This window comes from Seriola dumerili, unplaced genomic scaffold (assembly GCF_002260705.1).
Source record: "Seriola dumerili isolate Sdu_G_001 unplaced genomic scaffold, Sdu_1.0 BDQW01000002.1, whole genome shotgun sequence".
Classification (NCBI taxonomy): domain Eukaryota; kingdom Metazoa; phylum Chordata; class Actinopteri; order Carangiformes; family Carangidae; genus Seriola; species Seriola dumerili.
Genome location: NW_019174257.1, coordinates 8,958,384 through 8,980,009, shown reverse-complemented (window position 1 = coordinate 8,980,009; position 21,626 = coordinate 8,958,384). Strand labels below are relative to the sequence as shown.

General features: G+C 39.4%; 1 protein-coding gene across 1 annotated transcript in view; it reads right to left on the bottom strand.

The window, feature by feature from the left end:
- Positions 1 to 1,104: 1,104 nt before the first annotated feature.
- jak1 (Janus kinase 1) overlaps positions 1,105 to 21,626 on the bottom strand; it is a 39,094-nt gene continuing 18,572 nt past the window's right edge. Inside the window, exons 7-25 of the mRNA XM_022743111.1 lie at positions 21,207 to 21,325; positions 20,853 to 21,047; positions 20,045 to 20,202; positions 19,480 to 19,594; positions 18,508 to 18,706; positions 14,974 to 15,083; positions 13,910 to 14,062; positions 13,634 to 13,721; positions 13,422 to 13,549; positions 13,109 to 13,247; positions 10,527 to 10,678; positions 10,115 to 10,265; positions 9,120 to 9,208; positions 8,520 to 8,712; positions 7,956 to 8,080; positions 7,244 to 7,416; positions 5,862 to 5,979; positions 5,263 to 5,373; positions 1,105 to 3,677 (exon numbers count right to left, since the gene is read on the bottom strand). Coding sequence (XP_022598832.1) covers positions 3,555 to 3,677; positions 5,263 to 5,373; positions 5,862 to 5,979; positions 7,244 to 7,416; positions 7,956 to 8,080; positions 8,520 to 8,712; positions 9,120 to 9,208; positions 10,115 to 10,265; positions 10,527 to 10,678; positions 13,109 to 13,247; positions 13,422 to 13,549; positions 13,634 to 13,721; positions 13,910 to 14,062; positions 14,974 to 15,083; positions 18,508 to 18,706; positions 19,480 to 19,594; positions 20,045 to 20,202; positions 20,853 to 21,047; positions 21,207 to 21,325 — 2,639 coding nt within the window. The 3' untranslated portion in view covers positions 1,105 to 3,554. The remainder of the gene's footprint in view (positions 3,678 to 5,262; positions 5,374 to 5,861; positions 5,980 to 7,243; positions 7,417 to 7,955; positions 8,081 to 8,519; positions 8,713 to 9,119; positions 9,209 to 10,114; positions 10,266 to 10,526; positions 10,679 to 13,108; positions 13,248 to 13,421; positions 13,550 to 13,633; positions 13,722 to 13,909; positions 14,063 to 14,973; positions 15,084 to 18,507; positions 18,707 to 19,479; positions 19,595 to 20,044; positions 20,203 to 20,852; positions 21,048 to 21,206; positions 21,326 to 21,626) is intronic.

Here is a 21,626-nt window from a genome sequence, read left to right as displayed (position 1 = left end):
ATGGATGTATCATTTTGGACTTGAACTGATGTTGCAATATTATCTTTAAAGCTGCCTCCCACAGTTTGAGTATGACATATAGAATAAAAATTACTCTACAACTGGGGAGATAATTTTTTATGTGTGTTGTCAGTCACCTGTGTAGACGTCAGGCCCTTTTGTTCTACTGAGGAATGTTTTTTGAGCGGTCAGACTGATGGAGAAAAGGTTTTATCTCTTTAGTTTCTGTGCCTCTTGGTGCCACTAAGACGTGACGTCCTCATGATGATTGTACACAATAGGGGCCCGGCTCCCTGAAAATAACAGCACAAATAAAGCCTGCATGTGCACACGAGCTGAAGGATGTTCTTGAATCTCATATAACGTTGGTGATCTTCACCTGTCAGTGAGCCAGCTGCAGTTTGCACCTCAGAGAGTTCAGGATCAATTCTGTTGCTGTGTAAATGCAGTTTATGTTTTTTCTTTTGGTCTTTAGTTGTTAATAGAACTATGATACTCACATGAAAGTCAGTTTCATTTTTTTTAGAGTGTTCATTTAAACCAGAACAGAAAATCTTATTTGGAGTCTTGTGTAGTTTGGTTGTGATTTTTTGTTTGTTTGTAGGATTAACACAAACACGGCTGAATGACTTCAGGTTAAAATCCAGATTTTTCTGTTCTTGTGTAAACGGAGCCTCCTCTAAGCTTAAGTGTGCTGCCATTGGACCAGTATGAAAACTACTTATCAGTGGTGAGGCTGGACTTTGCAATATTGAATGATGAATCACTCATGGTGTGCGTGTGTATGTGTTGATCACAAAGCTTTGCAATACTGAAGTATATCTGATTTTCTGACACTTTAATGGCTGTAGATAAATCTAGATTTGCTGTGCTTCTTGTTTTGTAAAGTTTTTCCTTTTCAAGTATGTGGATTTTCTTCTGACCTGAAATATACTGTAGATTTTGCAAAATTTTATATCACACTGACATTGATATTGTTTTACTGTGAATAAGGTATTTCTAGAGCAATTTTAGCATGCCTACTTAGAACTGTAATATATAGAACAAATTGTTTTCAGTAATAATGATAATAAAAATAATGATGATAATAATAATGATACTGCATTTGGACTGACACACAGAACACAACAAACATTGATTTTATTTATTTTTTCATTGTGTATTTATGGATACTTTTACCTTCCATAATTCATACTTTGGTCTTATATTTTGAAAAATATATTTCTTTTCTCTTATTTTGAGCAGAAGGAATTGTCTTTTACATTCCTAAATAAAATGTGGACTGAAGCTCAACTTTGTCTCCTCGACAGTACTTTTGTTTTTTTCTGCCTACATTCACAGTAAAAGCCGCAGGGCTGCGTTAAACTCAACTGACCATTTCTAAAGTGGTGATACGTGACCAAGCGAGACTTCACAGCTACGCAGCCAATTGAAAACAGAAAAAACCCTCTGCTCAAACGGTATCACATTTACACAGATAAAATACACTTTCCTTGCATATGGGGGAATTAAAAAGAAAATTTTACAAATAAAATGCAAAAATAACTGACTGTCAACAAAAAATATTTTTAGAAACATCAATGCCATCAGTCACACTGACTAATCTTAATCTCTCACTTCAAAAAACCTTCTGAACTTCTTCCACATACAATCCTTTGCTCTCTAGAATATAATGTATAGTATATTGTGTGTGGAGAAGGAGAAGAAAAGTGAAATTATACTGCCCTCAAGTGTCTGTCACAGGTACTTATCTTAATCTCTCACCCCTGAAGCACACATGCTTTTTTTCTTCACTTTTGAAGATTCAGGCAGGATTATCAGTGTGGCTGGTTTTGTTTTCTCTGTGTGTGTGTGTGTTTGTGAGTGAGTGTGTGAGAGAGATATCATGGCAAACTGTGGCCTGGTGACACCACAGAGGCAGCCATGAGCATTTGCCAGGTGCTTGTATGTCTGTGGACAGATTTTATCACAACTGTGTACGATAGTCATCAAACTTATTTGAAACGAATGCTGAGTTCAAAGATGGGTGTGGTCCCATCCACGAGCACTGAGTCCCCATGGTAATGACTGACTGCTCATGGGACGGAACGTCAACATGTTCAGGGGCGTCGCCACTGGTGTGGACTATAGTTATACAGCAGCATTTCTTTCAAAATATAAACTGAACTCCTTCCGAACATTTGACCTCCTACATCTGAAGATTTTACAGAGAGAACAAAACAGAACTTTTTCACTCTTTCTGCAAAATCTAATCCAACTCTGGTGATTTGTGGAGGAGGAGGAGAGTATCAAGCATTAATAGACAGTCATAACCTCAAACTGCTTCTTCACAAAGAAAGAAATACTCGTCAGGTTCGTCACTATCAGTCAGACAGTGATTATTACACATTTAAACAATCTAGGCTGCAAGTAAAGATTAATGTGTGGAATATTTTCTCAATATTGTCAATTAAATGTCTGAAAAAGGGTTAAAAACGTCCTGAAAGTCAAAATAATTTTGTCAAATTGCTGCTTTTGTCAAACCAATAAAATCCCAACTAATGTTACAAAGACAAGACACAGGTAAACAAAATTGAATCAATGAATAAAGAATAACTGGTTATCAAAAAGGTTTCTGATTAATTTTCAGTTGATCGACTAATTGTTTTAACTGTATAATGATGACGACAAAGCAGCGAAAAGGACACCGCTGACCGACTGCTGGCTCTAATTTAATGGCAGTTCTAGGTGACTGTGTCTGCACATCCTGAGCAGAGAATCTAAACATGCATCACAGATCACCCCGCGGCTCCAGAAACTAAAACAGATACAAATAAGGTGATTTTTTTTTTTTTTTTTTCCCTTCTCTCCCCCAGGAGTCCACGAACCAAACAGCAGTGACACAAAAATGCTGGAAACCACATCTTTAGTATCTGTTAATGTCTGTGTTCTGTCCATTCAAGCACTTCTCAACAGGTTTTATCAAGTGATCCACTCAGCGTCTGTCACAAAGACGACCGTCGCACAGCTGTGAGCATTAAACCGGTTTCTCTCTCTGCTCGGTTTCCATCTGTCCAGCCTCGAGTCCGCACTATTATAAGGCTCATTATACACTATATATGAGGGACGAGTCCACATGAGTTTGACACTTCTCACAATGCAGACAGTTACATGTGTTAGATACCCTCGGAAGTCCTTTGGGTAGATATAAGGTCACACTTAGCATGGGCTAAGGCTACAAGGTTTAACAGGATTTACTCATTTCATAACCAATATTCATACAGAAAGGAAATATAACAATAACTGAAAATATTAGCCCAGCAAATAAAAATATAAAAATATATGGAAGGCTAAAATGGTAGTTGATTAGGATTTAAGTCTTTATGTGGGTTTTGTAAGGGTTATATGTGATGAGGCGTGACTGTCTGAAGCTCTGACACTTCAGGACTGTCTCGCAGTAAAAATGAAGCAGCATAAGCAGATGCTGATCTGGGGCCAGTTTTGCCGTTTGCATCTGTTCCCAAGTCCGCATGCAAAAGTCGACTACGCTCCCAGAACCTCAAACAGCTGGAGGTTTATTGAAAGTTGTTTTGTGGTTGGAGCTGCTGCTGCATGTTGGTCAGCTCCTCGATCAGGCGCTTAAAGGTGATTCTCCTGTCAGGCATCTGCTCCCAGCACTTGCGCATCAGGTCGTACACCTGTCAAACACACACTATGTTAGATCACAGGTGGTAAGAAATGTAAAGACAAACCAAGAAATAAGCTGCAAATGTAACGTGTTTTGCGATGTGCTGATAACGGTTCACTCTTTTTTTCGCCCAAATTTAAAATCTGTCTCAACTCCATGGACTATTTTATTAGAGGTAACATGAAGCCAGCAATTAATGTGTCAAAAAAATTCAGCAACATGACATTTAACTGAAGAATGAACAGTCAGGTTTGGCTGATACCTGATCTGCTAATTAAGGTCAATATAGGTGTCAACATCCTTATTTTAAATATGCTTCAAGTCCACAAGATAAATGTCCTCCTGTAGTTTAAGCCCACCAGGAGATTGCCAGCATCACCGGTGACAGAGATTATCAGGATGAAAAATTTTAAAGTATTTTACGAACTTTAAGAATCTAGCTGCTCCATGTTGTAGGGTAACTTAAGTAACTGTGTCACACTCAGCTTTCTCCACTAAGATGATTTCTTAAATGTCGTGTAAATGAGAAACCTGGTTTCCCTGAAACTGGATTTCACCAGCTGGATTTTTCCTGGAGATTGGCCATTGGTACAGAAAACCAAGTTTCTAACAGGCTTTTTACAGGTCAGGTTAGGCTTAGACGTGAGTAAACTAAGAATTAATTACATGTATGGATACATTCTCGTATTTAAAATGATTAAATTCAAAGGCCGAAATTAAAACAAAGTAGCCTCTAGAAGTCTAAATAGGTAAGTCAAATGTCATGATGTGGAAACTCCCACTGTTCTCATTGCTCAGACACGCACACACCAAGAAAAAAAAGTCTGGGAGCAGCATCTTCTGTCACTAATACAATTCAAAGTCTGTTTCCAGCACCTAATATTTGACTGTGTCGTGACTGACCACCTTTCAAAAGCACGGTCATCGAGCAAACCCAAAACTAAAGGATCACTGGTCCAGGTTTACCTCTCCTACCACTGAACATATTCTGTTCTTTAAGATGACAGGTTATCCTGGGATTTGTTAACTTTTAAACTGTCACATTTGACTGATTTCAGGCTCCTTTACACCGCGGTTATCAGGCGTCTGAGACAAAAGCTGACAATCACGAGAAAGGAATAATATGGCATAACGGCGCCTGTCAAACCTCAAACAGTGAAAGACAATGCAGAAAACCTGATATAATATTATGGTAATTATGTTTATTTCATGTAAAACGTGAGGAACATGAAATAAACATTTAAGCATTTGACATTTAAATCACATGCTTCATGTACATCAAGATTTATTCAAATTCATTTTTCACTGCATTTTGGCTTTTTTTGTTGTTTTTTTTACCAACTCATCCAAGCATAAAAATTTTTTTTTGTAATATGTGAAGTTGTTTTCTGAAGTTCTTATGTTTCCACTACTGTACATGAGACGCTTCGAGTCTCTGTGGAGGCCAGACATTTTGACTATTGCTGGTATTGCTTTCCTTTCCTTCTGTAAATAAAGACAATTCTTCAGAAGACATCTAAAAAAAAAATACTTGTGTCCTCGTCATTAATGTGTGTTACTGAGTTAATGTTTGTTACGAGAAGACAGTGTCTTACAGGCTCAGGACAGCTCTCTGGACGTGGCAACCTCCTCCCTTCCTGCAACACCTTCACCAGTCGGATGATGGTCATCTGACCGTGAGTTCGACCAATCATACTGAGGAAGAGCTGTGTGGGTGAGGACAAGGAGAGTTAGAGAGGAAACAACATATTCAATACGGGCTCTATTTTTATTGATATATGAAACATGAAAATAGACTGCAATGAGTACAGAGCTATACAACACAGTCTTTGTGATCCAGATGTAATAGCTTTTCCTATTTCATCGATTTAGCCTGTAACATTCACTTGACCTGTGCATTTCTTTGTTAGTACCTGCCCTCCAGTACTAGTCACAGGTCAGTCAGGATGACAGTGGCAGTTAAAAGCCTGATGTACTGTAAATGAAAGAACCTCATGATAAACTAAGCTCTTATTTATCGGCACAGTTTGGACACAGCTCCTGGCCAAAGACCAACACCATCTGCCACAAATAAATGACTGTGTGTAATGCTGTGATTCATTTCTCTCTTTCTGCGAGACTGGTTCAGTATGTGTTATATGTATTTTTAATGTGTAATCATCATCCAGAAATCAGCAGAGTGCTGCACACTGACCGTCATTGGGCTCTTGGTGGAGTCACAGTAGGTGATGAGCTCGTACATCGTCACCCCGAAGGACCAGACGTCTGAGGCAAGGTAGAACTTACACTGGGTCAGACACTCTGGAGCATACCTGAAAAACATCAAGTGTAAGAGCATGAACTCTTGTTCAATTTAACATACAAACTTTCCCTGTTTTTCTATCACATACAGTATAGTATTACTTAAATATTCAGCTATAATGCATTTTCATATAGTATAATCACACACATCTTCAGACATACTATGATCTGCAATACTGAGAGAAAAGACAACAACAAATTTCCGATGCCCTCTCTCACATTTCATTCCGCTAAGGGAACTTTTACTGTTGTGAAAAATATATTTGCTTAAACCACCAATAATTGATGTTTTGGGCTAACACAAAACTGACATACTTAAATATCAACTTTTAAATTAATATGGCAAAACTTCTTAGCAGACTTCCTAATTTTCATATTAAGCAGCTACAAAACATCATTTATTTGGAGTCGTGTTTCTCACCACCTGGTGAACTAAACTCCAACACTCATCCTCCTTTTAGCTCTGTTTTTTGTCTCTACCAACTCCTGGCTCTTTAGCTGCCAAATACTCCACTATACTATAAAAAACATATTAGAAATATTAAGGGGAAGAGCTTTTGTGGTTGAAAAGTTGTCCATGGAGAATAAAGAATGAATGAAGAAATTATTTGTCGTTACCCTATACCTGCAAAAAATTTATGGATGTTTGATTCAAGAAACTACTACTAATGAAATCATACAGGTGTCCTTAATGACAAATGGACAGACTGTGTTGAATTTTACTTGATGCATATTTTCTAAAAAACACCAAAATACTTTTGGGAAACCAGAAACATGCTAGACTCTCTCAGAGGTCAGTGAACCAAGGTTAGAGTTTATTCTAAATAATCACACTATATTGTAATTTAATTTAAATAGAATCTCTTGTGATTATTCCAGCTCAGATTATACAAACCCAGTGCCTGGTGCTTAACACTACACCACTGTTTCTCTGGTCATTACCCAATTCCTTCAATTCATTTCAGTGCTACCAAGTTCTTTATATTAATTTCCTTTGCTATATGTCACCTGACACCAGAGTCAATTCAATATTCGACTTTTAATTTGCTCCTGAATGGATCATCATTTTTCCATATTTTACAAAGTAATTCTCTCTTCAATTCAAATACTATCTGTCTGCAGTTAATTCATTTTCATTTAATGTCTCCCTCCCTTTTCTATTCCCTCCTTCCTTTTACCAAGTCTTTCTTTTAACAATAGGATCTCAGCTATCATGGTCAGGTCTGAGAGGTTAAAATCTACAGTGAGTTTCTAACGTCCCTGCCCTTGACTCACCAGAAAACGGGGCTGTCGTGGTCGTCCTTGACAGTGTAATATCCATCATTGTCCTTGATGCTCTTGGTGAGGCCGAAGTCTCCGATCTTCACCGTCGTCTCGTTCTCCACCAGTACATTTCTGGCAGCCAGGTCTCGGTGGATGTAATTTTGAGATCCCAAATATTCCATTCCCTGAGAAAAAATAAATAAAAATACACAGGGTCATTATCCACGAGTTCAGAGTGACTGAAATGCAGCCTCTTGGCTTTGTGTTGTTTTGATTGAGCGACTGAAGTCTGGTGGGAGAGGAGCAGCCAGTAACTTGCAGATTCAAACCTGATGCAGCGTCTTTTAATTAAAACAATTCACACTGTTTCACTGATATCTCCATCGTATTTGCTGCAACAATAAAAACTTTTACGTCAACAACACCTCCACAACATTTCTTTTCTGAGATGTTTTTGGCCAGTAACCGTTTGAAGGTTCCTGTTCAACTTTATCAAATCATGTGACAATCACATGACTACTGTTTTGGAATGCAGCTCACCACCAGTATCTACACAGGAAGTGTTAGAACATAAAAAAAAAAAAAAAAGTTAGAGCGTGGCTTATTATTGACAGTAACTACACAGGAGTAAGGTGTTAAACATTAAAGACTGACAGCTGGTGTTTCACTGTGAGTTAAATGTCAACAGGTCTGAGGAAACAGCTCTGAAAACAAACTGTGTTACCTTGCATATCTGGACAGAGTAGCTGAGCAGGGTGCTGAGGTTGGTCTTGCTTTTGTTTCGGGGTAGATACTCCTTCAAACTGCCCAGTGGAAGATACTCCATAATCAGCTTAATGGCCTGACCACCTATAAACATACAGTAATTCATGAGCAGACATAATGCTTTAATATAGAGAGAGAATGTGTGTGAGAGAGAGAGAGAGAGAGAGAGAGAGAGAAAGAGAGTGTGTGTTTGTGTGTGTGTGTGTGTGTGTGTGTGTGTGTGGTGACATCTATCCTTAAAGGCTTGCTCCTCTCTCAGCTGCTCTAAAAGAAACATTTGAAATTTACATCACCAATATGACCAAACGTTTTACTCAGCTTTCTAACTCTGAAATGTATTTACCATGCTTTTATTTTGAATGACTCAGCACCAAAGCCCATGAGAAGGCAGCAACCAGATGTGACATCTCAGGAAGACATTTTAGTGACAACAGTGCAGATCCAACAACACACGTGGGCTTCTACTTGTCTGTTGGTCAGTGTTTATGTGCATCTCTGTGTGTGTACACTCTGTCGATCTTACCTTCCTCTTGGCAAATGCCCTTGTATTTGACAATGTTTTCATGGTAGAGTGCCTTCAGGATGTTGATCTCGCTTGAGAGGTTGTTGCTCTGCTCCTCCCGGTTCTCAGGCTTCAGTGACTTCACTGCCACCGGCTCGCCAGTTCTATCTCCCCTCGGATCATATCGACACAGCTCTACCTTACCAAAGTGGCCCTGCACAAGGAACATGAGAAATTTAAGTTATTTGGACGATCATGTATTAGTTCTGCTCTACATGCGGCGAGAATCGTCTCTCATCGCTGTGTAAATACTTTCAGGTCTGCAAATGCTCTTTGTTCTGTCCACTGTATTTTCTTTAATCCCCAGAGCTCATTTTAGGACATGCATCACCGCAAGAATGCTAATACTCCTTGGGGCATTCTTCTAGTTCTCACAGTACAGAATGCGCTAAAATTGTTTAGTGCATTCTGTTGCACATTAAATTAGATTTAATGTAAAACACTTACCAATGTATCTTAACTAAATGGCCAAGTTGTTTTGTTTGCTTATTTGATCATTCTTATCAATGATAAGATCTGCTGTGCAGAGATAAACAAAGAAGCACGGGAGGAACAGCTTACCTCTCCCAGGTCTCTGATCTTCCTCAGGAATCTCTTTTCAAACACAGTCGGGTCCACCTCTGGTGTAGGTTGGGGTTTGATAGATGGATCTGAGAAATGAAAAAAAGAAAACAAATACATAAACCTGCTGTGTCCTTTCTTCAGCATCAGCTCGCTTGCATCATAGGAAGTCTATTGTGGTTGACAGTGTCAAAGTTTCCACCAGAATTTGGTTATGTAACTGTTCACTTGCTCTGGTTTCGACACAAATGGTTACTTTTACTGTGACATTAGTTATTCAAGCAAATCTCATTCTGTATCACCATCATCAATGATTATAAAGTAGTTTATTTAACCTTATTGAGTGATACTTGTAATATACAGGTTTTAGTTAAGGTGGTTTTGTACCTGCCTTGGGATTTTAATAAGAAGATCAAGGGGTAATAAGCTTTAGCTTTAGCTTTAGCAAGACTGCAGTATCCAATTCTGGCCAGCAGGTGGAAGAACAGAGTCTATTAAGTTGCCATGGGGCCCAGCTGAGGGGCAGATCAGTGATAATGCACCCAGTGAACTTCCTCATGAACACGAGTAAACAACCCTCTCTCTCTCTTTGCACTGTTTATGAGCTGCTGCTGCTGCTGCTGCTGCTGCTGCTGGTGCTGCTGGTGCTGCTAGGTGAGATACAAAACATGCAAAACATTCAGGTTGTATTCCAACTGAAAACAACCGCCTTGAATTTCTGAACCTGTACCTGCTTTTATCCTGTTCTGCAGTGTGCATTCCTGGACTGTTCAATTGTATCTTAATGGCTTACATTTCTGCATGCTGTTGAAGCAGGAAAGCTTGACACAAGGGAAATAACAAATCCAGAAACAATTGCTGTCTATGGTTTACTTCACATGTACACCAACCCAATTATACACAATTATGTATGTATACTATATATATATATATATATATATAGTATACATACATAATATATATAAAAATATAAATAAAATTCTCCTAACACATACTTTTTTCCTCTAGCACATCAATGTCTCTGACGATAGCCCTGAAGAAAGGTCTCTTCTTGGGGTCGTAGTTCATGCAGTGGGTCATCAGTTCAGCCAGCTCTCTGCAGTCTGGAGTGGCCAGTTGGCACTCTCTTTCATAAAACCTCTCCTTCTGCTCAGCACAGAGACATGACAATGTGATTATTGATTTGTGTTAGTGGACAAGTCATTAAAAAGAGACAAGGAATATTTGGGATAGCCATCAACTTTGAGGGCATGATGTATGAATGATTATATATATATATATATCTATATATATATAGTAGTATATATATAATATACTTATATACTATATACATATATATCATAATCAATACATGTGTGTGTGTGTTGTGTGTGTGTGTGTGTGTGTGTGTGTGTGTGTGTCTCATACCTCTGTGAGTTTTTTCTCTTTGAGGGGGACCTCTCCATCATAGCAGATCTCCCACAGGGTGGTACCAAAGCCCCACTTGTCGGCTGCAATACTCAGGGCAGACGAGCTCTTCACACACTCCGGAGAGATCCATGGGATACGATGCACACACTCTGGAGAGGCCAACAAAGTCAGAATTTAGCAACAGTGAAACAATTAAACACAGATTTGTTAAAGTCCTGTGGCGTCTACTCAAAACTATTTGGCTTAGTGAGCTGAAGGAGATACACTGGCTCAAATAATTAGGGCAAATTTTTTTTTAAGGTGTTCTGAATTGTGATGGTTTGACAGCACCAGTGTGAAGATGAGTGATGATCTCCTCAAAGACAAATCATGCCCCTCACAGTGTAATCATAGGAAATAATATCTTAACCTTTCGAACAAGCAAAGAAAATAAGTACTTCTTACACACAAATGGTGATTTGTGTCTTCTCATACATACATATATATATTCTTCATACATGGTTACACTTTATTTTCTGAAGATCGTTATTCTCTTTCTACATACTTAAGCTTGTAATGTAATATTGTGACAAGTCTACATATACAACAGTGATTAAATATTACAAGAGAGAGATCCCGTCTCTGCTGAATGTGTAAACAAGCGAAAGTTTGCTAACAAATGTGCCATATTAGCTTAAAAGATATGTCAGAGTCCTTTGCATAACTTGTTTCTGATGCCCAAAAACCGTAATTACAGGTTTTAGTAGTAGTAGTAGTGCTAATTTTTTAAGTGGGAAAATATGATCCATATGATCACTTTGACCACAAGCAGACAAAATCTCCATGCTAAACACTTATGTCAAAGCACTGTTTGGGAGTAACCATAATCCAAACACCAACAGTAACATACTGTGCAGCTCTGACAGGGCGACTGGGAGGGTATTTGGCTTAAAATGTTGAGCTGCCTCCACTGCATCTAAAAGGCATTGGCATCGGCTGACTGAAATATATCACTGACTGGAAGAAAAGGCGAATCTCCACGGTTGGCTTTTTGGCTCCAGAAATCCATAACATCAGATGAGGGGTGTGTGTTACCAAGTGCATGCACCTCTGACTGGAACACAGAATGAATGACTGGAGGGAAACAGGATGAAGAGTAAAGAGGGAGAGAAGCAGTTAAGGGGCTGAATGGAGACTGGAATGGGAGTGGGAAAAGAGATAAGTGGGTGTAAGGGGAAGAAAGAAGGACAACAGAAAGAGCCAAAAGAAAGAAAGTGATGAAGTGATGCATAGATTGGAGGGTTTGAGGAAAGCAATCAGAGATTGCTGGGAAGAAAGGGAGTGTTCCCAGTGGGTTTCTGAGCACTTTATCCACTATGTGTTCAATCAAATCTATGTATGAGGCCATCGATGTGTAACTGGAAGACCGGTTGATAGGCAATGTGAAGAAGACAGAAGAAGAGTTCTGGGAACCGAGAGCGAGAGAGGCATATTCCCAAGAGTGTGCAGCAATGGACATTTGCACAGAAACATTTCCAGTCCGTCCTGTGGTTTGCTGATGCAACCACACTGTGTTATATCACACAACTTCTGGCTCTAATAGGCAAACAGAAACATGAAGCGGCCATTTGAGGGGAACTGTGCAATCTGAGAAATGTCCTTGTTGTGTTGTCTTCCCTGAACTTAGATCTAGTTTTTACAAACCAAATTACAGACTGAGAGGGAAATATAATTGATTTTGTGACAAATATCATTCCTATCACTATTTGCTTGATCCAAAATGTTCTTTTCCTTCTATTTTATTTTTTATTGAGTTTTTCTGCATTCTGCATTCTGCAGTCCATCACAGTCATGTTCGAACTTGGCCATAATTTTGATGTCAACTAAACACCTTTAAAGTTTAGTCTTTCTCATACAGTTGTGACGCTATCGCTGTGACATTTGTCCACAAACAGAGACATATAAACACCTAAGTATTCAGAACAGCCTTTGTGGTAATTTCCACAACATTAGATGTCTCCATGATCACATTTTGCCACGATGACAGACAGCCAGACTCAGTATCTCTGAGAAGTGCATAAAGGAAGTTACAACACGCATATTATTAGTTCATACAGGTAAAAGCATGAAGCATATTTTGACATTACTTTGTTGTGGCTAGTCATCAGACTCATGTGATCAAGTCTCAACGGTAGTGTTTTCCACACAGTGTGTGGCATGGCCAAAATAGTTTCAAATATTTAATGAAGTTGTAAATTAGTTTTAATTGACCTTACAGCCAATTTTGTATCTTTGGACTTTTAGTTAGCTCTCAGAATTTATTTGAATCAACTAACCAATCAATTGTCCAAATTATTTGAGTTTAACTTTATCACATATACTGCATGTGTTCTCCTTTTAGTTTTACTTTCATTTACAACTGATTCATTAAGAAAATGGAAGCTATTGGGAAATTTTCCATGGGCAGCTATTTTACAGTCACTTAGGTTTCACTTTTAGTAACAGTGAAACAGGGTGTGTGTGTGTGTGTGTGTGTGTGTGTGTGTGTGTGTGTGTGTGTGTGTGTGTGTGTGTGTGTGTGTGTGTGTTTTGTTTCTCACCCTCTCTGGTCAGTACTGTGATTGGTATTCCTGGGTCGCTGAGCTTGATGAAAGGTCCTCCTTCATCGGTGCCCAGTCCGTCTCTGGCAAGCAGGATGTTCTTAGCACACACAAATCCATGGACCAGCTTTTTGTCCTCCTACAAACACAGAGACAAACACATATAATAAAACAAATGTATTAGTGCATAATCATGAGGGCATATTTTCAGATTATGTTGAACATTGTGCAGGTAATGCCATCACTGTAAACTACACTTCCTCGGTTAAATCCCTATAATTTGTTTGTGTGTATTTGTGCTTTCCTCGCTTACCAAGTAGCTTAGAGCTGAGGCCAACTGCTTGGCCACCTGGAACTTCCATGGTGTGCTGAGTTGACTCTGTTGTCTCCTCATAAACAGGTCCAGTGGTCCGAGTTGGACAAACTCCTCCACCATGATATCTTGTGACACAAAAAAAGGTTAAGACACGGCACCACATTCACATACACTCATGTGCCTATACTCTGCCTGTAATTTCCACTTACTCTCCAGGTGGCGGACACATACTCCATACAGCAGCACTATGTGTTTGTGGGACACTTGTCGCATCATGCTGGCTGTTTCGAAGAAGGCCTGTCAACACAAACACAAAGATGACTCCAGACATGGCACATTTCAAACACTGTTAGAATTTAAGATTTTGAAGAGGCTCGTTGATAATGTCAGTGTTAACTATGGTTAGAGGGTACAGAATGGATGTACTCAAAGTCCTCATTAGATCAGGTGTGTAAGGATGAACTGTATCTGTGAGTGTGTCTCACCAAGGAGATGTCCCTGTGTCCAGAACCCAGCACCTTCAGGACCACCTTGAATTCCTGGAAGGATGAGTAACCTGCATCCTCGTCCTCCTCACTTTTCACCCTCAGTGTGCCTGAGTAAATGTTGGTTCTTGTGCCCAGGCCAAGGTGCTCCTCCTGGTTCACACAGCAGGGAGCACAGAAAGCAGAGTGTTGTGTAAAATACCTACATCCAGAATCCAAACTATGGCTACTATAAGAACAGGGTTTCTGCAGCCAAATTACAAACTTTTAACAAATTCCACAGTTATGAAGATTCTGAAACTATTGTTAAATACATTTTCTGTCTAGAGGAACCCATAGTTAAAGTTTGTTTATTCCTTGTAAGCCATATCTGCTTGTGCATGCTTAAAATGAAAAGACAAGTACTTATAGGCAGACAGAAATAAATTCAGATATGTGATGTAGATGTGCAAATATGCAAACTAATAAACCAGTCCTGCAATAAATCTTCCTTTATGAAGCTTATCATGTTCAGTCTTTGTTGAAACTGTATTAAACAGATGTTAACTCAATACAGTTCAACAGCGCCACAAACTACGACCTCCAAAATCATCATACAGGTGAATCAACGGCTGTTTAATGATAACATTCATGAAGGAAGATCTATTGCAGGACTGCATTACACAGCAGTCGTTTCAGCTTAGTGTTTCAAATAAGCTAACAACTGAGTTTAAATATAACTCAACTTGTATACTTGTATAACTTGTATATATTGGGACTTTACTTTGTGGTACTCTTGGAAAAGGCTACATTTATTCAAATTGTTTCATATTTGTTCAATATTTTGTCACCCTCATTTATATATACAAAACATGCAGCACACTGGAAGCTTAAACTGCAATGTTAAAAATGCATTGGCAATCATTTAAAACTTTTTAATATATTATATGGACTTACTTTTTCATTATTTATTTTGAGAATTTTACATCTTACATTTTGACATGTATTTACATCCTGTAACGTCATTATAAGAACTGCATTGCTGTTGCAACATGTGAGACAGACATGAAGTTGAGAAGGCGTACCTGTTCAATCTCCTCCTTGAGAATGCGATGGAAGCTGAGCTGACTCTCCTCTATGGGTGTCTGAGGGGCCTGTGCTCTTTCTTTAGTGACCACCAGCAGGTTAGAAACCTCTGCAGCACAAACACAAGCACAGTCACTTTTAAAAGAGCATCATACTGGGATCTTTATACACTGCTCAAAAAATTAAGGGAACACTTAATCATCACAGTATAACACCAAGTCAGCTAAACTTCAGGGATATCAATCTGTCCATTTACAAGCACAAGTGATTGTGAATCAATTTCACCTGCTTTGGTGCAAATAATAATGATAAGAGATGCAATGGAGAGGCAAAAGCAAGACAACCCCTAAAAAGGGTATGGTTTTGCATGTGGTTTTGCTCTCTCCTATCCTTCCTGACTGATTCTTCTCTAGTTTTGTGTTTTGCTAGTGTCCTTGTCAGTACTGGTAACATGAGGCTACCAGCAGTGACAAGGATGGTGGGTCAGTGATGGTCCGGGGAGGCATATCCTTGGAGGGCCGCTCAGACCTCTATGTCATAGCCAACAGTACCCTGACTGCTGTTAGGTACCGGGATGAAATCCTCAGAGCGATTGTCAGACCTTACACTGGTGCAGTAGGCCCTGGGTTCCTCCTGGTACAGGACAATGCACAGCCTCATGTGGCCAGAGTGTGTAGGCAGTTCCTGGATGACGAAGGCATTGATGCCATTGACTGGCTCTCACGTTCCCCTGACCTAAATCCAATTGAGCACCTATAGGATGTTATGTATCGGTGCATCCAACGCTGCCAAGTACTGCCACAGACTGTCCAGGAGCTCACTGATGCCCTCATCCAGGTCTGGGAGGAGATCCCCCAGGACACCATCCGCCAACTCATCAGGAGCATGCTCAGACGTTGTTCGGAGTGCATCGGGCACACGGAGGCCTCACACACTATGTCACATTATGAGTTACCATAATGAAATTCACACAAGTTGGATCAGCCTGTGATTTCAATTTTTCACTTTGACTTTCGGTGTGATTGTGAATCCAGCCCTCAATGGGTTGATGATTTTGGTTTCCATCGACCGTGGTTACGTCAATTTGTTCTCAATAAATTATACAATGTACATCAGTAAAGATTTTCAACCTGAATAATTTGTTCATCAAGATCCGATGTTTGATTTAAATGTTCCCTTAATTTTTTTTGAGCAGAGTATGAAGTTGTATATGCTACAGGTGTATATTTACATAACTGCTGACCATTGTTAAAAGTAATTAGTGTTTTAGATTCTTCTGTTTAATCAACCTGCAGAGACTTGGTGATTGTGTTAGGTAATCCCTCACAGAGAATGTCACACCAGCTTGTATTGTTGTTAAGGTAATGTTTCGATTGATTTGAAAAGTCTGCAGTGCATTCACACCACAACAATGAACTCTGAGAACAATAAAAGCTATAATGATAATAAATGTTGTTTGTAGTAAGGTAAATTTGGGTTGAAGCGTGTTTCGCAGCACCCAACAATGCCACAAATGTATGGGACTTCATATATGCACTGGTGTTCAGCATGAAAGCAAAACCGTGCTTACATGTGGTAAAACAAGCACTCAACAATTACGTCAATGTGGCAATGATGTGAACAGCTATTCAGGTTAGGTTACCAGACTGATTCAGTTTATTTTTTGTATATACAGAGCAATGTGTGGGAGGACAAACTTAAAATGGGACTGTGCCTGTTACCATACTATATGTGCATGTGGGTCTGTGCCTGTGTGTCTGTGGGTGTCTAATGTTGTGACAAAACCAGCACGCTGTGGTTTCAGGGAGACAGAGAAAAAAAAAAAAAAAAAAAAAAAAAAAAAAAAAGAGTATCTGCACTCAATCAGCTTCACCCTACATTCACCGTTAAAGATTGTTATAGAGCAATGTTCCGTGACATGAAATCTGTGTTTTTATGCAAAAGCCAAACATAACATGCAACCACAGCTACCATCCAATATTACATATCACACTGCACACAATCCTTAACAATTTGACCTAATTAAATCAAACCTTTATCATTTAGTCTGAGTTTAAGACTTGCCAACATTCAAACCTTGCTTATGTCAAAAACCCAAATTCTAGAAAAACATGTACAAATTCCAGTCCACTCTCAAACCATGCAGTCCGTCTTTCATCCATCTGCCATTATATATTTATTTTACAATGTTTTCAAGAGATCAAAACCATGCACCGGATCAAAAGAACAATAAGTAAAAGCAAACTGTTTCTATCTTATTTGGGGATGTAGGCATACCAAGTATTATTTGCTATTGTGGGAGCATGGATATTGCATAGCATCATAAATATTTGAACAGGAACAATAACACAGCACTATTATCTTTCTCTAAAGCAGATATAAGCCAAACTCTAAACCAAAACAACTGTGCATATAATAATCAACACCACACAACCCGAGACAAACATAAACAGCTCAACACATCCATTCGTGCATGCATACATGACTCCACCTTTCCCTAAGTGAAGTAAACACAAGAGTGCTAGTTTGGCTCCGGAAACCCACATTTACAACTCTCTTCCTCCGTGACACCATTTCACACAGACACACAGACACACACTTATTGTTCCTGCCAGCACTGGTTCAGTTACCCTCAGCTAGTGGGGGATACAAGTGCACAGACTTACACTCCACTCAAAATTTTGTATGGAGGCAAAGCTTTGTCTCACAGACCTCTACAGGTTGAAAGGTTCAAATCTATTGCACTTCTGACCCCACCCAACATCACTGTTAGGTGTGGTCTGTTGTACTTGTTACCACACCCAGCTGTGATGTAGCTCTGCACAAAGGAGTGCAAAGTGAAGTGTTGTACTGCACAGACAGAGGGTGCAGAGACTACTAGATGCCAAGCAGAATTTTCAGCCTGCTGTGGCATTTATCACTGTCATGTCAGCTTTCATATGGACATTTTTACTATTTACTAATGACGCAACTTGCTGTAAACCAGTAAAAAATTCTTGAAATAAGTTTGTGTGTGGCGCTCACCCTTTCATTTCCAAATCTTTTATTTTACTGCATACCCTGTGTTGATAACAACTGTTGGCTCTGGCTAGCTAATATAACACAGCACAAAAGCTCCGAGTCAAACAAGTAATAAATAACTGAAAATGTTAGAAACGGCCACCAGATATACTCATTTCCGATTTATTATATTGATTAGCTTTATCTTCTCTAAACTCCATTATTGCTGTTGCTCTGCAGTATCTTGTAATATATGGACTGCAAATTACTTGAGTGTTTTTTCATTTTTCAATCTGAATAGAAAGAAACAAACTGAGCGGGAACGCATATGGTATGTTTTAGAGAAATACAACAGTTGTGCTGTCAGTCAGCCCTTTTGTCTTTAATTACTTAAAGCCCTTTAAATGCATGGCTCAACTCAGAATGATGGTCTGTGCTCAGAAAATCTGAGGTACTGTGTGTGTCTGTTCATTTGAGTATTGGACATTATTGCATGTGCCTTTGAGTAGATCACTTTTCTGCATTAAGATTACCTCTAGGCTGTGGGGGGCAGCAGCGGACCAGCTGGAACTGGAGGTTGTCGGTGCGAAGACTCTGGCCCTCCAGGTGCTCCAGCAGCTCCCTGAGAGTGGGCCGCAATGTATCAGTGCCGTACAGACGGTACCCATCAGAAGCCACTTCAATTTGGAAGTTCTTATAGTGGCGCACAGGACGAGACTCCCTCAGGTCAATCTGGTTGGAGAAAGAGGGGAAAAGCGAGAATAGTTTAAAAAAATGAAACAATGATAAAACAGAGTGGGAGGTCAAAGGTGAAACTGAAGTGAAGACAGTTTAAGTTTAGCAGAGAACAGATGAAAACAGCTGAGTGGTACATGAAATGTGGAAGAGTTAGGAAGAACAGAGAGAGTGTGAGCATGAAAGGAAAATAGTAAACAGTGGCTATTTAGCAAAGACCCAGTGAGTCTGCTTTGTGAATGAGTTTGTGCAAGTGTTTCCTCCCATGCTGACTCATAACGCTACAGTGCACTGTAGAGACACGTCTTAATCTAAGCACCCTCTAATCCAATATAAAATAAACTATACAATATTTGGTTTGTTGCTTCTGTGTGAGTCATGCCCTCTGAACACAAGGCCTCTCAAGTGCATCCACTGGGATGCCTGTCATTACCTGTGGTAATGTACAGGATTCATTCCTATTGTATTTCACTATAGCCACAAAGCACTGCTCCATGTCCATAAGACTCACTTCCTGGCATGAGACCATGAGGACAGATTTCTTAAGATGTTCTCATCTTACATCAGTTTTCCCTAAAACATTTGTATGAGAGTGGCCCATAGTAATTTAACAGCCACAACAACAATAGGGGTGGGTTTGATTTCAACAGCTGCGGCACCTTCCTGGAATAATATTTCAGTTTAATTATATTAAAATTTTCAAACAGTTTTGGCTGGTGACCAGTGGTAATATTTGTATTTGTTTGCACTCTGAAAAAAGTTAAGTCTACCTCAGTGCAGACCACAGTGATGATGATGTACTGGTAGTCGGTGCAGCTCCAGCGCAAGATGTAGGTGCCCTCCTCGTTGCCCTCTTGACGCAGCTTGTGGATAGCATATTCCGTACTGGAGAAAGTAAAACACAATAAATGGAAGTATTAGTTTGGTTTTTATCAAAAGTAGATTGAAGGTTTTAAGAGAGTTGAGCTACAAAATGATTGCTGACAAATTGATTGATGACTACACTAGTTTATCAGGAGCAGTAACAAAAACAACATTTAGACAAACCATGCTACATGCTACAATGAAAAGTTCTGTTGGTTAACTATGAGGATGACAATAACCTTTATCAAAAAACCTTCACTTAGGCTGACTTTAAAAAGCTGAGAGTGATCTCTGTGCAGGGGGAGGTAGAGGCCAGGTAGGGTAAAACCAAATACAAATTAAAAGCAGTTACAGATAGTTTATAATGGATGTGTGTATCTAAAAAGACCACCTGTGTCTAGCAAAATTGCATTTTTTAACAGAGACATGCTCACACACACACATCCCAGCAATAAAGCTGCAAGTACAAACCAGATGGGTCCATGGCAGCCATCGTGGATGTTGTGCACCACTGAAGCAGGGGCCACCTCCTTGCACAGGTAGTGGTGGGCATCCACTGTCAGCCTGAAGTACCCGTCCACAAGGGCTGCAAAGGACAGAGCCTCAGCACGAGAAACCATTTGCATCTCCTGAAAAGAGAAAAGACCGGGGAAGTCAGATCAAGAGACAGAGGGAGACAAGATGTGATCAGAGTAGCAGCTATTATAAAGCCGCAATACTCCTGAGGCCTATCTGAAAGAGCTGTGATGTATTACAAAACTAAATCCCATTTTCAAATGAAGGTTTATATCACCATTAGTAATGACTAATGGCATGCAGGAGGAGACAGCTGTGCTTCAACAAGTTAATGTTCCCATTGGTCACATTAACTTGGAGAAGAAATAGAGGCACTAGCCCAGGTTGTTTAAATTACTGATAAAGAGTGATCATATTATGGCTGTACTAAGACACATGGTATTTACTGTGAGTGACGAGAAGGTCATTGTAACAATGAAGCCACAGGAACTTTGTACAATCAATCATCTTCAAAGTAATATTTTAAATACCAAAACATTTAGAAAATGTTTGTGTTCGAGTGCAAATTCTGGTGTTAATTATGTACGAATGTAGAAATTGACAATTGATGCAGTTACACCCTGTGTTTGAAAAGACAACTGTTCAAAATAAACATGTAAAGTCCAGCTGAGGTAAGGAAAAGGATTCAGGTCTAACTGACATTACAGAGGTTGATCCCACATGAACTACAGTGCACTTTGATTTGTTTGCCTGTCTGTCTCACCATCCTCTTGTTGTCCTGTCTATAGATGGTGACCGTTGCCTCTTTGATGACAGTGTGTGTGATCTCATGGAAGTCACAGAACACCACCCAGCCTTCTTTTGTCTCTTTGTTTTTGTCATTTTCCTGTTTTCTTTCATTTTCTTTCTCTGTTTTCAGTTTGTTCTTCTTTGACTTGCCCTTTTCTTTGGAGACCACCTAATTTAAAGATAAACATAGCAGACATACACACAAGTTATACAAGAAAAAAAATCATGAATATTATAACATGAATATAAGAGATATGTCTGTCACTGAAAGTTCACTACTGTGAAACTAGACATCCCTGAGGTATTACTCAAACACTGTTTCACTCACTGCAGCAGGCTTCTTCCGCCAGGAAATGCCAGTGGTACCAGTAACCAGGACTTGCATGTCGCCGCTTGCCTCCATGTTCTGACTCTGGCTCTGGCTTTGCCCTTGGCTCTGGCTGTACCCTAGAAAGAGCAAGCAAACATTATATCGCAGCAGTTACACATCAAGACTAAATATTTTAATGCTTAATGGTTTTAATGTTTTTGGAAAATCTGGCAGTGATTATTAAGCAACGGGTCAAATCAAGGTCTTATTGGCTATGGTTACTGTATGTTTACATTGAAAGAAGATTCTGATCTTAAATAGGTTACTCAAACCATCCAGTTCTGCATCAGTGCTTGAAAACTTCACGGACTGGTTAGAATCATCAAGGGTCTGGTCTACTATGTGATAAGTGGGTTGGTGTGACATGTAAACATCTTT